This window comes from Lithobates pipiens, unplaced genomic scaffold (genome assembly GCF_037356315.1).
Source record: "Lithobates pipiens isolate NorthernLeopardFrog02 unplaced genomic scaffold, aLitPip1_a1.2 Scaffold_3, whole genome shotgun sequence".
NCBI lineage: Eukaryota > Metazoa > Chordata > Amphibia > Anura > Ranidae > Lithobates > Lithobates pipiens.
In genome coordinates this window covers 225,802,875-225,816,031 of record NW_027507790.1, presented here as the reverse complement: position 1 = coordinate 225,816,031, position 13,157 = coordinate 225,802,875, and the positions used below count along the sequence as shown (strand labels likewise).

The window sequence follows — 13,157 nt, the reverse complement described above, 5'->3', positions numbered from 1 at the left end:
CTTTTGTCTTCTGCTCCATTCCTCTGCTATCAGCATTAATCACGTCTGACAAGATTTCCTGACACCAAAGGGAAAATGGTGACAGGGGAGGGATCTCCAGCTGTTTGACAGCCTCAGCTCCGCCGCTGTGTGAAAGGGGGGGCTATCCCTCCCCTACCTTCTCCTACCCTTCCCTCCCCTACCTTCCCCTCACCTACCTTCTCCTACCCTCCTCTACCCTCCTCTACCCTCCCCTACCCTCCTCTACCCTCCCCTCCTCTACCTTCCCCTACCCTCCCCTCCCCTACCTGCCCTCCCTTCCCCTACCCTCCCTTCCCCTACCCTCCCTTCCCTTACCCTCCCTTCCCTTACCCTCCCTTCCCTTACCCTCTCTTCCCTTACCCTCTCTTCCCTTACCCTCCCTACCCTTACCCTCCCTACCCTCCCTTCCCCTACCCTCCCTTCCCCTACCCTCCCTTCCCCTACCCTCCCTTCCCTTACCCTCCCTTCCCTTACCCTCCCTTCCCCTTCCCCTCCCCTACCCTCCCCTTCCCCTCCCCTACCCTCCCCTTCCCCTCCCCTACCTTCCCCTACCCTCCCCTACCTTCCCCTACCCTGCCCTACCTTCGCCTACCCTCCCTTCCCCTACCCTCCCTTCCCCTCCAATCAGCGGTCAAAGCTCTCCTCACTGAGCTCTGCAGGGTGTAACTTCAGCTCTCTGTCCCCTTTTTTCTGAACTCTCAGACCAGCTTTTTAAAATTCAGCACTTTGAATGGATGTAGAGAAGAAAGGGCTGCAGATATAGTAAAAAGGTATTCCTGCGCCAAAATGGGAAAAATTATTTGTGGAATGGGGTACTGCTGCACTCACTGGAGGGAAATGTCTGAACCCGAGAAGAGAGATTGGTACAAGGATAGTGGTGCGCTGTACTAGAGGATATGTTAATTTACAATAGTTGTGTATTGTGTAAACATGTGGAGATAAAATTCTAATAAAACCACTGAGGGTGGCCAAAGTAAGTATAGTAAATGGTTAAAAGTGTATATACAGGTGAGTAAATGGCGGCTAGTAGTACATCAAATATATGACAAAGGTAAAATGTAATAGCATAATTATCATATAGTCTCTTAGATCAATGATTTGGCATAGACATCAATACACACAGGTAAAAATAATTCATAAAAGGTAGTAATATTGTATGGAGATAATAGAAGGTGCAAAAATTAATATTTAAAATTAGATTAAAATGGTGCCCCATGGTGTAGTATTTAAAAAAATGCAATATTTATTAAAGAAATAAACTTCAGGTCAGGTACTCACAAACACAAGATGACAAGAAGGCAATGTAACAACGAGCAGCGAGCTCGACCAGCGTCACTTCCGGTAGCGGTATTCCCGACGCGTGTTCTTCACAGGTCACGTGACTTCATCACGTGACCTGAAGTTTATTTCTTTAATAAATATTGCACTTTTTAAAATACTACACCATGGGGCATCCTTCCTTTATGCTTTAATCCAACATACTCGGCACGAGACCACCTATGGCGAATACCCCAAAGTGACTCTTAAAGAGGCCACGCACCATATAGGGAGCAAGAGAGGGACGCCAAACAGGAATTGCCATATTAGGATCCATAAAGGGAAAAGACCTCCTGGGACACCTAAAGATATACTCAATATATGCTGTAACCTTACAGCAGTAAGGTAAGGGGACATCCATAAAATGATCATCTAGGATCACACGGAATATTACGTCACCCCACTGAACTCCGTTGGATCACCCTAACCACCACCCATTACATTGAAGAACACCTAGCACTTTATTTACACCTGTAGTTTATTTTATTTCATGCGATTTTTTGATTTTACGCTTACTTATGTTCTATGCGACTTATGATATAGTCGCTACACGGCTCGTTTGCACCTTATGCGATTTTGTATAGTTAGCACTTTACTTCACTATATGCACCTTTATATGGACATTTGATATAAATATCCTTCCGTCGATCTAGACGATTGTTCAAATTGTGCTTTTTTTCACTTGGATTCAGCCCTCAGCACTATTGCACTTTGTCGTTTATTTTTCAACAAATTGTATCACTTTTTACGTATTTTAATCTAATTTTAAATATTAATTTTTGCACCTTCTATTATCTCCATACAATATTACTACCTTTTATGAATTATTTTTACCTGTGTGTATTGATGTGTATGTCAAATCATTGATCTAAGAGACTATATGATAATTATGCTATTACATTTTACCTTTGTCATATATTTGATGTACTACTAGCCGCCATTTACTCACCTGTATATACACTTTTAACCATTTACTATACTTACTTTGGCCACCCTCGGTGGTTTTATTAGGATTTTATCTCCACATGTTTACACAATACACAACTATTGTAAATTTACATATCCTCTAGTACAGCGCACCACTATCCTTGTACCAAAGGGCTGCAGATAGATGGGTACAACTTATGTAGAAGGATTCTTATCACCTTTGTGTATCACCTGAGGCAAGTCACTTCACTGAGTATATATAACGGTTTACAACCACTTTCAGGTATACTTTTTTTACGTTTACATTTTTTGGCAAGCTTGGACAATTTGAAGGGACACATCATAAATTTTACAAATATTCACGGACCAAAAAAACCCTGTTTCATTACTGAATTCATAGAATACAAAAAAGCTCCAAGTAAAACATATTCATGCATTTCTAGTCAGCATGATATGATTCAGAACAACAGAGAAAGATCTTCAGTAAAACAAAGCAAAGAAATTCCAAATAAACTTTAACCATTATTAAAGGTCGAACAAAAATACATTCAGTTGCACATTTCTCATCAGAGTCCCCATCAGAATACCTCCTTATATCTGGTTCCCCATCGGAATACCTCCTTAAATCTGGTTCCCCATCAAAGCCCCCATACATCAGAGTTAATGTTAGAGGCCCCCTTATATCAAAGCTCACATAAAGGGTCTCCCCTTACATCAACCTCCCCCTTGCTTTAAAATCCCCATGAGAGTCCTTTATCTTACAGCATGGTTGTAGCAGCAGGGGGTGAGCTGAGAGGTATTTCAGATCTTGAGGGAGGAAGTGCTTTCCTCCTGGAAATTCTGGGGCAATCATGTGATTGGTTGCTAGGATGCCAGCAGTCCTAGCAACCAAGGACAGGAAGAATGATAGTGCATCAGGGGGAGCCTGTTCTTAAGATTGGGGTGTGGGTAGTAGAAGTGGGCCTCTGCTGACCCGAAGTGAACCCGGAGACCGTGATCCTAGCTTCAAACTGTATAAAATCTTGTAGCAGGCTGTAGTCTTAAGACCCCTGCTCTAGAATATTGTCATCTTATAGATGACGTAAGCATTAAACATCTTTGTAATTCCTCTACAGCTGTGTTTCAATATGTACTGCGCTGTGGTGATAAACTTTATCAAGCCGCCGACACAGCTTCTAGACAAAGCGTGAATGGCAAAAAAGAAATTAGTGTGTAGTGCTATGATAAAGGAATAAACTTACGGTATACAGATCACCATATAACTCATTCAAACAAGAAAGACCATATTCCTTAATATTGATTAAACATAGGAACCAGAGCCTTATTTAAAGAATTGAATAAACATAAAATATAAGTGAAAAAAATATATACATGAAAATATATAAGTGAAAAAATATTGAAAAAAGTGCTCGTGCCAAACAAGTCCCAAAAATATAATGTCCAATGGTGAGTATATAGAGAGGTCAATTTTTCCAAAAGTTGCTTTCAGAAACTGCGTGCTCTTCTAACATGCAACACCGCCACCACCGTGGGAATAGAGGAGGCTTACCAGAGGACTTGGACTTAGTGAGACATACGTCCCCCAAGTCTTATGGGCTTTGTATATGGGATCTATCCAATGGTTTGGATATTCCTTGGACTCAGCTTATACAACCACATCAAATTAGGTGAAAAAATCGTTACTGTCCAATGTGAGATGGAATGATAATCTCGTGCATGAAACCATAAAAGCAGAAACCTGACATAGCGTAATATTGTCACATAGAAAATTTTAATAATTAAAGTTAAAAAAGACTCACATTTTGTTGGTATCAAAAAAGCGACATGTACATGAATACAGAAATAGCGGTGTCTGCAGAGGAATCCACCCAACGCGTTTCAACTAAAAAGTCGTCATCTGGGGCGTGGACCCCCTCTGCCTTTACTGCTTTTAAAAGAATGATGACCCCCATGTCGTTTGGGATGCCAATCAGAGTTCCCTCCTGACTTCACTTCCGGTAATAAACCGGAAGTGTTTGCCTCGTGAGGAAAGAAACGTATCTATTAAGTAGCACCTTCGGAGGTGATCAACAATATCATCAGTCACTAGCACTAAATTAATCCACCCGGAATATTATATGCCGCCTAGTTTTTGTGGCTGAAACCATCAAGTTTACTTTTTTGCCGATCGCGCTATTCAAGCCTCGCTCTCGGCGCGAGAACAACCAATCACTGCTGTGTAATCACGCCTCGCTCTGAAATTGAGGCGTGGGTGGCGTCATATCCGGTCTGGTGTTCTTAGCATCCAAGCCTCAATATGAAAGAGGCTTGGCTATCTTTCTCCCACAATTGTACATGGGAATTGTAAGGCGATGCCGTTTAACTATATAATTACCATGTGACGTTCACCCTCATAAAGAGAAAGGAAAAAAACATTCTGAGAAAAAGGAATATATATAATAAAGAAAAATTATTATATACAATGAAGAAAAAGAAAAATTAGAGAAAATAAATAACTAAAAGATAAAGACGATATTAATAATGTAGAAAAGATAAAGACTAAAAATAAAAATTAAATACACTAAAAAAGAAAGAAAAATAAATGGGTAAAAACAATCAGAAAAATCAAAAAAAATCAAATCAAAAGAAAAAAAAAATCCTCCACAGCTGTTTTTGAGCAGCAGGATGGGCAGCACGAAGCTTGAACCTGGAGTCTCCAAGTCTTCTTTGCCAAGCTGACCTTTTCTTTTGGTCCAGTTATTTTGTAGATGGATAGTCATATATAATTTACTGGAGTCCTCTCATCACGCCCACATCTGTTCTTTCCTGAGCTTGTAATAATTAATGCCGGGCACACGTCTTAAAATATTCTTGGCACCACACATTGGAATCTTCATTTCACTGAAAAGGTTACTTTATATTTTATGATATTACTAAGGATATGTGCATGGCATATGCTGGCGACTCTTCCAGTGGAATCTTGGGAACCCGTAACTGCTTTGATGGGAGAGTTTTAACAATTTGTCTCCGTTGCTAGGAGTGGTTGGAGTGTAATAATAATGTAACAGCCAGTGTTGCCTGATTTGTTATATTTGGACTCTCAAGTTTCTTGATTCTAGATATGTTTGCTTAACAGCAGAAAGTATTCACTAAAGCTGTTTTGGCAAGATATTAAAGCGAACCTGTCCAGAGTGTATTAAACAGTCACTGATACTCAGTTACTTCATTGCAGTGTAGATTATACTGTTGCAAACCCTGAGAGTCTTCACCCTTGGACATGTGCTATCTTCTCATTACAGTATGGAGGGGACACAAGGCACTGTGTGTAATGAGTTCTCTATTGGTTACTGCTACTCTTGCTCTGAAAAGGATAAGTTGAACAAATCCAAGGCACGTGCCCACACAGGAAGTAACTGTAATATCCCCAACAGTGGAACCTGAATGAAGTTTGTACGAAAAGCCAACACGTTTTGGGAACTGAAGCATCACCCCCTTCGCCAGGGCTTGAAATATGGGGACCAATGTATGCTAACTTGATGAGGAAGGGATAATTTAATATCAAAGACTTTATCTAACAGGTTGTTTGTCAGCAGTTGGATGGGGCAGCCCTAACCTGCTGCTGAGTTGCAGCCTGCTAAACTAAATTCTTCTCTGATGAAAGGGCAAGGCTCCAGCCCCCAAAACGTGTTGGATTTGTATACCATCCTCCTCCAGATTTTATATTGGAATAAATCTGTATCTGGACTATTTAGCATAAGTGTGGTGCTTCAGTTCCATAGTTGCTCATCTCTGTCACAGCCTAATGCCGGGTACACATGGGCTGAAAATTGACCAAAAACAGTCAGTTCGGCAGGATTCAGGCAACTTTCATCCTGTGTGTACAGCTCCCTGTCCCACAGAGCTTCTGTTGAACGGGCATGCTGGAAAACCAGCATCTAATCGGCAAAGTCAGCGCTGATCAGTGTTCTGGAGGGGAGGGGGCTAGGCGGTCCCTCTGTTGGAACACAATAGACACAGCAGGGTATTTTGCTGTACTAATATCGCTTTTGTGGTTTTTCATTAAGCCTGCTGGGTTTTATAGTGTGTACCAGGCTTAATGGTGACGTTGAAAGTCCTTGGGCATGCAAGTGCCACCTTTGCACTGTCCAGATGTTGAGGATCCAGTGGCAATAAGAGTACTTTTTGTGATCCAGTGCCCATCAACCCACTCTCTGCAATTATAACCTAACAGAGGTCCTAACGATTCTAACCGGTTCTACTATCTTTGGGCCCATTGGAGACATTTTTCCTCGCTTCCAATCTCTCTAACCTCAGAGAAAGTAAAGGGAATTCAAATGTGACAAAGATTATAACCCTATCGCAATATATACAAAAAAATAAAGATTTCACTGCAGTTCAGCTTTAATATACTTTAAATTAGGACATTTTTATTTTACTTCCAGAAACTTTTATAGCTTTTGGTCTTTGTTGGAGAATAACACAGCAATTTAAAGTTTAAAGGCAAAACTTTTCTTCTTTTGTTTTAGTTTAGGGTGAAGGGTAAAAATCCAACATTTTAGTTGTCAACAGGTCTGTAATATTGGAGAAATCTTGAATTGGGGATAAATGTTCCAATGGAAACTGTTGAAGAGGAGATTTCCCTTGCTTTGCAAAGATTTCCTCTTGTTCCCGTTATGACTATGGCACAGGAAATTAAAGTTGAGTCCTCCTCCACACTGCAAGGGTAACTGCTTGGTTTGTCTGGGGTATGATGAATAAGGTGATGTTTGGGTGGCACTCTCGCCTAGCAGTAAAAGGGTCGCTGGTTCGAATCCCAACCAAGACACTACATGCCTGGAGTTTGCATGATCTTCCTGTGCCTGCATGGGTTTCCTCCGTGTACTCCGGTTTCCCCCCACACTCCAAAGACATGCTAATAGGTTAATTTGCTTCTGTCCAAAATTGGCCCTAGTATATGAATGTGAGTTGGAGACCTTGGATTGTGGGCTCCTTGGGGGTAGGGATGTATGTGTGGAGCACTGTGTAAATTGATGGGGCTATATGGGTACCTTAAATAAAATAATCATATAATAGATGAGCATCTTATTGAGACACAATGTACAGGGACAATTGTAGGCATGCACCCACACTCACTCAGGTTGAACTGGATGGACTGGTGTCTTTATTCAACCTTACTAACTATGTAACTATGTTTTCCATAGTCCTCACTTCCACAGGCTTCCTTCACTGTGCACATCTGGTCCCCTGAGACTACTTTCCTTTGCTGTGCATCTTGGCATAGCTTTCTAATGTCATCCCGTACAATGCAGGACCATCATAGGGATTACAGCACTGGAGCTTGCGTCTCAAAAAATAAGTCTGCAGTAGTTCTTAATTGGTATAAGAAGTAAACCGCGCTATTCAAAAAATATAAAAAAATATTCCCTACAAACAGCAACTCCAATCGTAATACGATATAATAGACTAAATAGGTGAAAAGGTGAGCTGCGCTAAAAAAACAAAAACAAAATTTAACTCAAAAAACTCAAATGCCACATATATTGAAGAATCTATAACCCCAGAAAGGAAGATAGTGAAGAAAAAATACTAAAATTATGTTTAAAAATGTTGAATAAATGAAGAAAAAATATGTATCAGTGAATAATGTCTTAAATAAATAAGTGGAAATATTTATCCCAATATCAAATCACAAATGGGGACCTTAACCAAAGTCACCAGTACTAATAGTCAAAATTTTTCAAATTAGCATAAAGTGTATATATCCCTCGTGCATAGAAAAACATAAATTATTTAAAAAAAAACACAAACCACCTGTAATGAATATGCAATAAAAAAGAAAAAAGAAAAAATTCATGAAAATAAAGTCAAATCGTTTCTGCTGGAGTTGCGGCGGAGAGGAGGATACCGGCTGTGCAGGTCCCTGTACCACCTTACAAGACCAGCGGGAGGAGCATGTTCAGGGACCAGCTACTGAGTGATGACAGGAAGTGAAAGAAGAAGTCTGGGGGCTTACATCAAGGACAAGTTCGGTGTGGCTCATGTGATGGCTCATCCAGATAGAATAAATATTTCCACTTATTTATTTAAGACATTATTCACTGATACATATTTTTCTTCATTTATTCAACATTTTTAAACGTCATTTTAGTATTTTTTCTTCACTATCTTCCTTTCTGGGGTTATAGATTCTTCAATATATGTGGCATTTGAGTTTTTTGAGTTGAATTTAGTTTTTGTTTTTTTAGCGCAGCTCACCTTTTCACCTATTTAGTAGTTCTTAATTACTTTACTTTTCTTTTACAAAAGTTTTATTGTCATATATGCCAACAGAACAGGTTTACAACAGAGCAGTATTACATTTAGTATACATCGGAAAACAGGGGCTAACGGCCTTCATCAGTAGAGGAGAAACAGGAATGACTCTCTCCCTAACTAGATTCAAATAAGGAAGGTCTAGAAATTAGATGATCCGAGTCCCGCAACATGCCCAGGTACTTAGGAACCTGTATTAGGAGTGTGCAATACACCACATTGTTGGTTAGCATCCTCAAGAAAAGAGTAAAGAAAAAGAGCGTAAAGGGAGAGATGTGAAAATGGGAAAAAGAATAGTGCGGGACTAGGGAGAGGGCAGGGGGTAGTTCTTAATTACTTTTATGATGATTTAATTCTCATGTCACTTTTTTTTAAATTTTTTTTATTTTTATTACAGAGTGTTATTCGATGCCTGTGGCATCCCAAGCTCAATCAGATAATGGTGGGAACTGGGAATGGACTTGCAAAAGTATATTACGATCCAGTAAAGAGTCAAAGGTAAGGCTTTTTTTTTTACAGGATTTCTGTTTTCATAAGTTCACGTCCAGAAAATGACATTGTTTTATAGTGTGGACAGACAATGAAGAGATCATCTTTACCAAGAAACACACAGGCCTTTATTGAAAAGGGATTTATAGTTTAATTACAGGGTCAATCCACCCGGATTTGCACACCTGTCATGTCAACAAAGAGGGATTCCTACTCTGCTTGCTGGATCTCCTGTTTATTTTATATTATAAAACAGGAGTAGAAATCCCTTTGAGCATCCTTGTAAAAAGAAACATGAGCTGGGTACACACAATGAGATTATCGGACGAATGATCGTCTGGTTTTTTTTTTGTTTTTGTTTTTTTTGCATGCTAATCTCAGATCGAACCTGAAGAGTTTACTAAAGTCACAAAAATTCTCGTACGACACAATAAAAATTCAGACGTGATGTAATGTATTTTAGCGTATTTGTATTGCATTTTTGAATGACAACCGTACTGATTAAACAAAAATCGTACGATCTGGCAATCCCTCCTAGCCTCCTGAGGACTCCTTTTGGATGTATGACAGCATTTGCCAAGATAAGAAACCAGGAAATAACTGAAGAAATAGGAAAAAAATAAATAAAAGTATATATAATGTGCTTTACTAATGCTAGCAGCATGAGGATTAAAAATAATTAATGTTGACTGGAAGAGTGAAGTTTAACTATAAGGTTAATATGTGGTTAAAGCGGTTTTATACTGCTGGGCTCCCCCCTCAAGGTAAAGTCATAATGTGTTGGTAAAGTCATTATGTGAAACTTAATTTAAAATGAATCTGTTCCAGCGACACAATGTCAGCGCTGCAGGCACTCCCATCTTCAATCGGCTTGCTTCCGGGTTTGCGGGCTCCGGCTCTGTGACTGGCCAAAGCTGCGATGACGTCACAGCACAGGGTTCTGAAGGAACGGCACAGGTGGCTTGTTCCTTCAGAGCGCATGAACCAGTGATTTTACTCGCTGCCTGTAATGTAAATATCTACTAAATGGGGCACGTTTAGGAGATATTTACACCACCTATAGCCTTATTTTAGGCTTATCTATAGGTAGTCCGTAAAGGAAGTTTACTTCCTCTTTAAGCCAAAACAATAATTCTAAGCATATCAGTCAGTAGCTAACAGGATAAGCACAATACATGCCTGTTTCGAGGCATGTACAGGTGTTAACCTAGAGCTGCCAACTGACTCCTGACATCAATATTCTGATTTCATCTTGCACTAAATGTGTCCATACATGGATCAAAATGCAGTGGTTATAGAAAAGAATCTCCCCCATCAACTTAATTACATTTTGTCGCTTTGCAGCCTAACCTGTAATGAAGACAGACACCATTTTTGTTTTATCCAGCAGCATTTACTCAGCGCAACTTATTAAATCCAACTAAAAAGCTATAAAACCAACATGTCAGACAAAATGTTAAAAAATTCAAAAACTGAATCACTGAGTTGGAAAAAGGATCACCCCCCTCCTAAAAATGACTTGTAAACTCAATCAGGTGCAGCTAAGCACCTTCTCAATGGCACACAAAGCCAACTTGAACTGTGATCAGCTGTGGTCATTTTGATTAGCTCAACATGAAAAGCACTTTCCTGGAGAATTTCAGTCCCTGTTAGTGCAACTGAAGCGAAAAATCAACTATGGCCCACCACCCAACCACTAAAGGTTCGTAGACCATTTATGGTGTATCCATTGAGATACAATTATATTTATTTGAACTACTACGCCAAGATATATTTGATTAGTCCTAAAGGTAACACTAGAAGGAATCTGGTCCTAATAATGCAAGCACTCAATGTCCATATAGCAAGAATCATTTGTAACCCCCCTTAAAAAAACTGAGCAGTAAGCGGAGGCCACCTATCAGAATTCATCTTTCATAGTGTTTTTTTTTTTTTGTTTTTTTCTAAACTGGAAAAGCCTGCAAATGCCTGTTAATCCACAAGAAGCTTTTTAACTGAAAGATCTGTGAAAAATTTATATTACCACTTATTGATATGAGTCTATAAAATACCAAAACTATAAAAGAAATTTGTTTTTTTTTTATTGCTAACCCTGTCATTTAGACCACTGTAAAATGGCTCAACCTGAAAGTGACTGATGACTTTCATTGTGATCCATGACTAAGAACCACTTCATGGGGTCGTGGCCAGAGGTCACCGCTCAATCTACAAATTAAACAGATCTAAAGCAGACCACAGACTTCAGATACCATGCATGCACAATCCAGACCCTGAAGGATCTTTCTTAAAATAAAAAAGAGATGTGCATACATGTTTGCAAAAGGTGCATGTGGGCCTGTGGAGTAGGGAAGGGGGTGCTCTGTAGGAATAGCACCTGTGTAGGCCTACGTTAGGAAAAAAATATAGCAATCGGCTGTCAAAATTCAATTCAGCTTAGGAGATGTCTACCGCAGTCATATGAGTATTTTTCACTTTAACCACTTGCTCTCCATAGGATTTACCCCCCTTCATGACTAGCCTTTTTTTTTTTGCAACACGGCACTGTGTTACTTTAACTGGCAATTGTGCGGTCATGCAATGCTATACCCAAATAAAATAAAAAGTTGTTTTTTTTCCACAAATATAGCTTATTTTTTCACCACTGCGTTCTTTATTTTTTGCGCTATACACACAAAAAGACTGACGATTTTGAGAAAAAAAACAATATTTTTTTGCTTTCTGCTGTAAAGCATCCAATAAATAAAAAAAAAATATCAAATTTCTTCATAAATTTAGGCCAATATGTATTCTGCTACATGTTTTTGGTATGGGAAATATACTGGAATTTTTCTTTTATTATTTTTTTTTTATACTAGTAATGGCGGCAATCAGCAACTTAAAGCGGGGCTGGGATATTGTGACAGACAATCTGACTCTTTTGACAGTTTGCGAGAACCAATGACACTAATACAGTGATTAGTGCTAAAAATATGCATCGTCATTGTACTAATGACACTGGTTGTGAAGGGGTTAAACATTTAGGGTGATCAAAGGATTAACTGTGTGTGCCTAGCCAGTGTTTGTGTTTACTATGGGTGCTGTTTTCAGTAGGGGAAGAGATGGGTTTTAGTTCCTTTAGTGCCCGGCACCCACAGATCGGCTTCTGCTGTAAATAATCACAGCAGAAGTGGCACGCCTGCAGGACACACGCCCTCCCCCCTGCAGGCAGAAGTGCAGAATCAGGTGTGTATATGTGTAATATATATGTGTGTGTGTTCTTGTGTATGTGTATATATATATGTTTATATACATACATGCATACATGATCCGGCGCACAGCTGCCGCCCTCTAGCATTAAGCTGCAATAGGGCAGTCACCAAGTGGTCAAATGCCTGAGATCAAGAAAACATTATTTTACGTTTGTTGGTAAGTGAAATGCCGCGTCACATGATCGGCGTTCCCATTGGAAAAATCTTGGATGGTTTTTCTGATGGAATTTCGTTCAAGCTTGGCTTGCATATACACGGTCACACAAAAGTTCTCTGAACTTTCGATTGTCAAGAACGCGGTGACATACAACACTACGACAAGCCAAGAAAATTAAGTTCAATGCTTCCAAGCATGTGTCGAATTGTTTCCGAGCATGTGTAAAAATTTTGCGCATCGAAATTGGTTCAGACGATCGGAATTTCCCATCAGAACTTTTTCCATTAGAAAAATAGAGAACCTGCTCTCAATCTTTTGTTGGCGGAAATTCTGCCAGTCAAAGTCCGATGGAGCATACACATGGTCGCAATTTCCGACCAAAACCTCACATGGGACTTTTGCTGGTGGAATTTCTGATCGTGTGTACGGGGCAAAAGAGTCCCTAGCGGGTCTCTGAACAAATAAATGATTGTATAATCCTAGTTCATCTTTATACCATAATAGTGAAGACAGAAGCTTCCCAATTTCATTTGAGGTGTGTGCAGCTAAAGGAGAAGTCAGATTACCTCAACACAGTTTGTACTACCAAATCACACTGCAGCATTTTCTGAAGGAAAAGTCAAGAAAGTTGAAACCCCCTTTAATGGCCATGTCGGCAGCACAGAAGCCATCATGCAGAGATGTTACCATTGGAGTGACTGAGAAAT

The 13,157-nt window shown here is 39.7% G+C and overlaps 1 protein-coding gene across 1 annotated transcript in view; it reads left to right on the top strand.

Moving 5' to 3' along the window:
- The window catches only part of WDR70 (WD repeat domain 70), a 436,397-nt gene that overhangs the window by 352,807 nt on the left and 70,433 nt on the right, over positions 1–13,157 (top strand). The window contains exon 14 of the mRNA XM_077462835.1: positions 8,954–9,054. Within this exon, the coding sequence (XP_077318961.1) occupies positions 8,954–9,054 (101 nt within the window). The remainder of the gene's footprint in view (positions 1–8,953; positions 9,055–13,157) is intronic.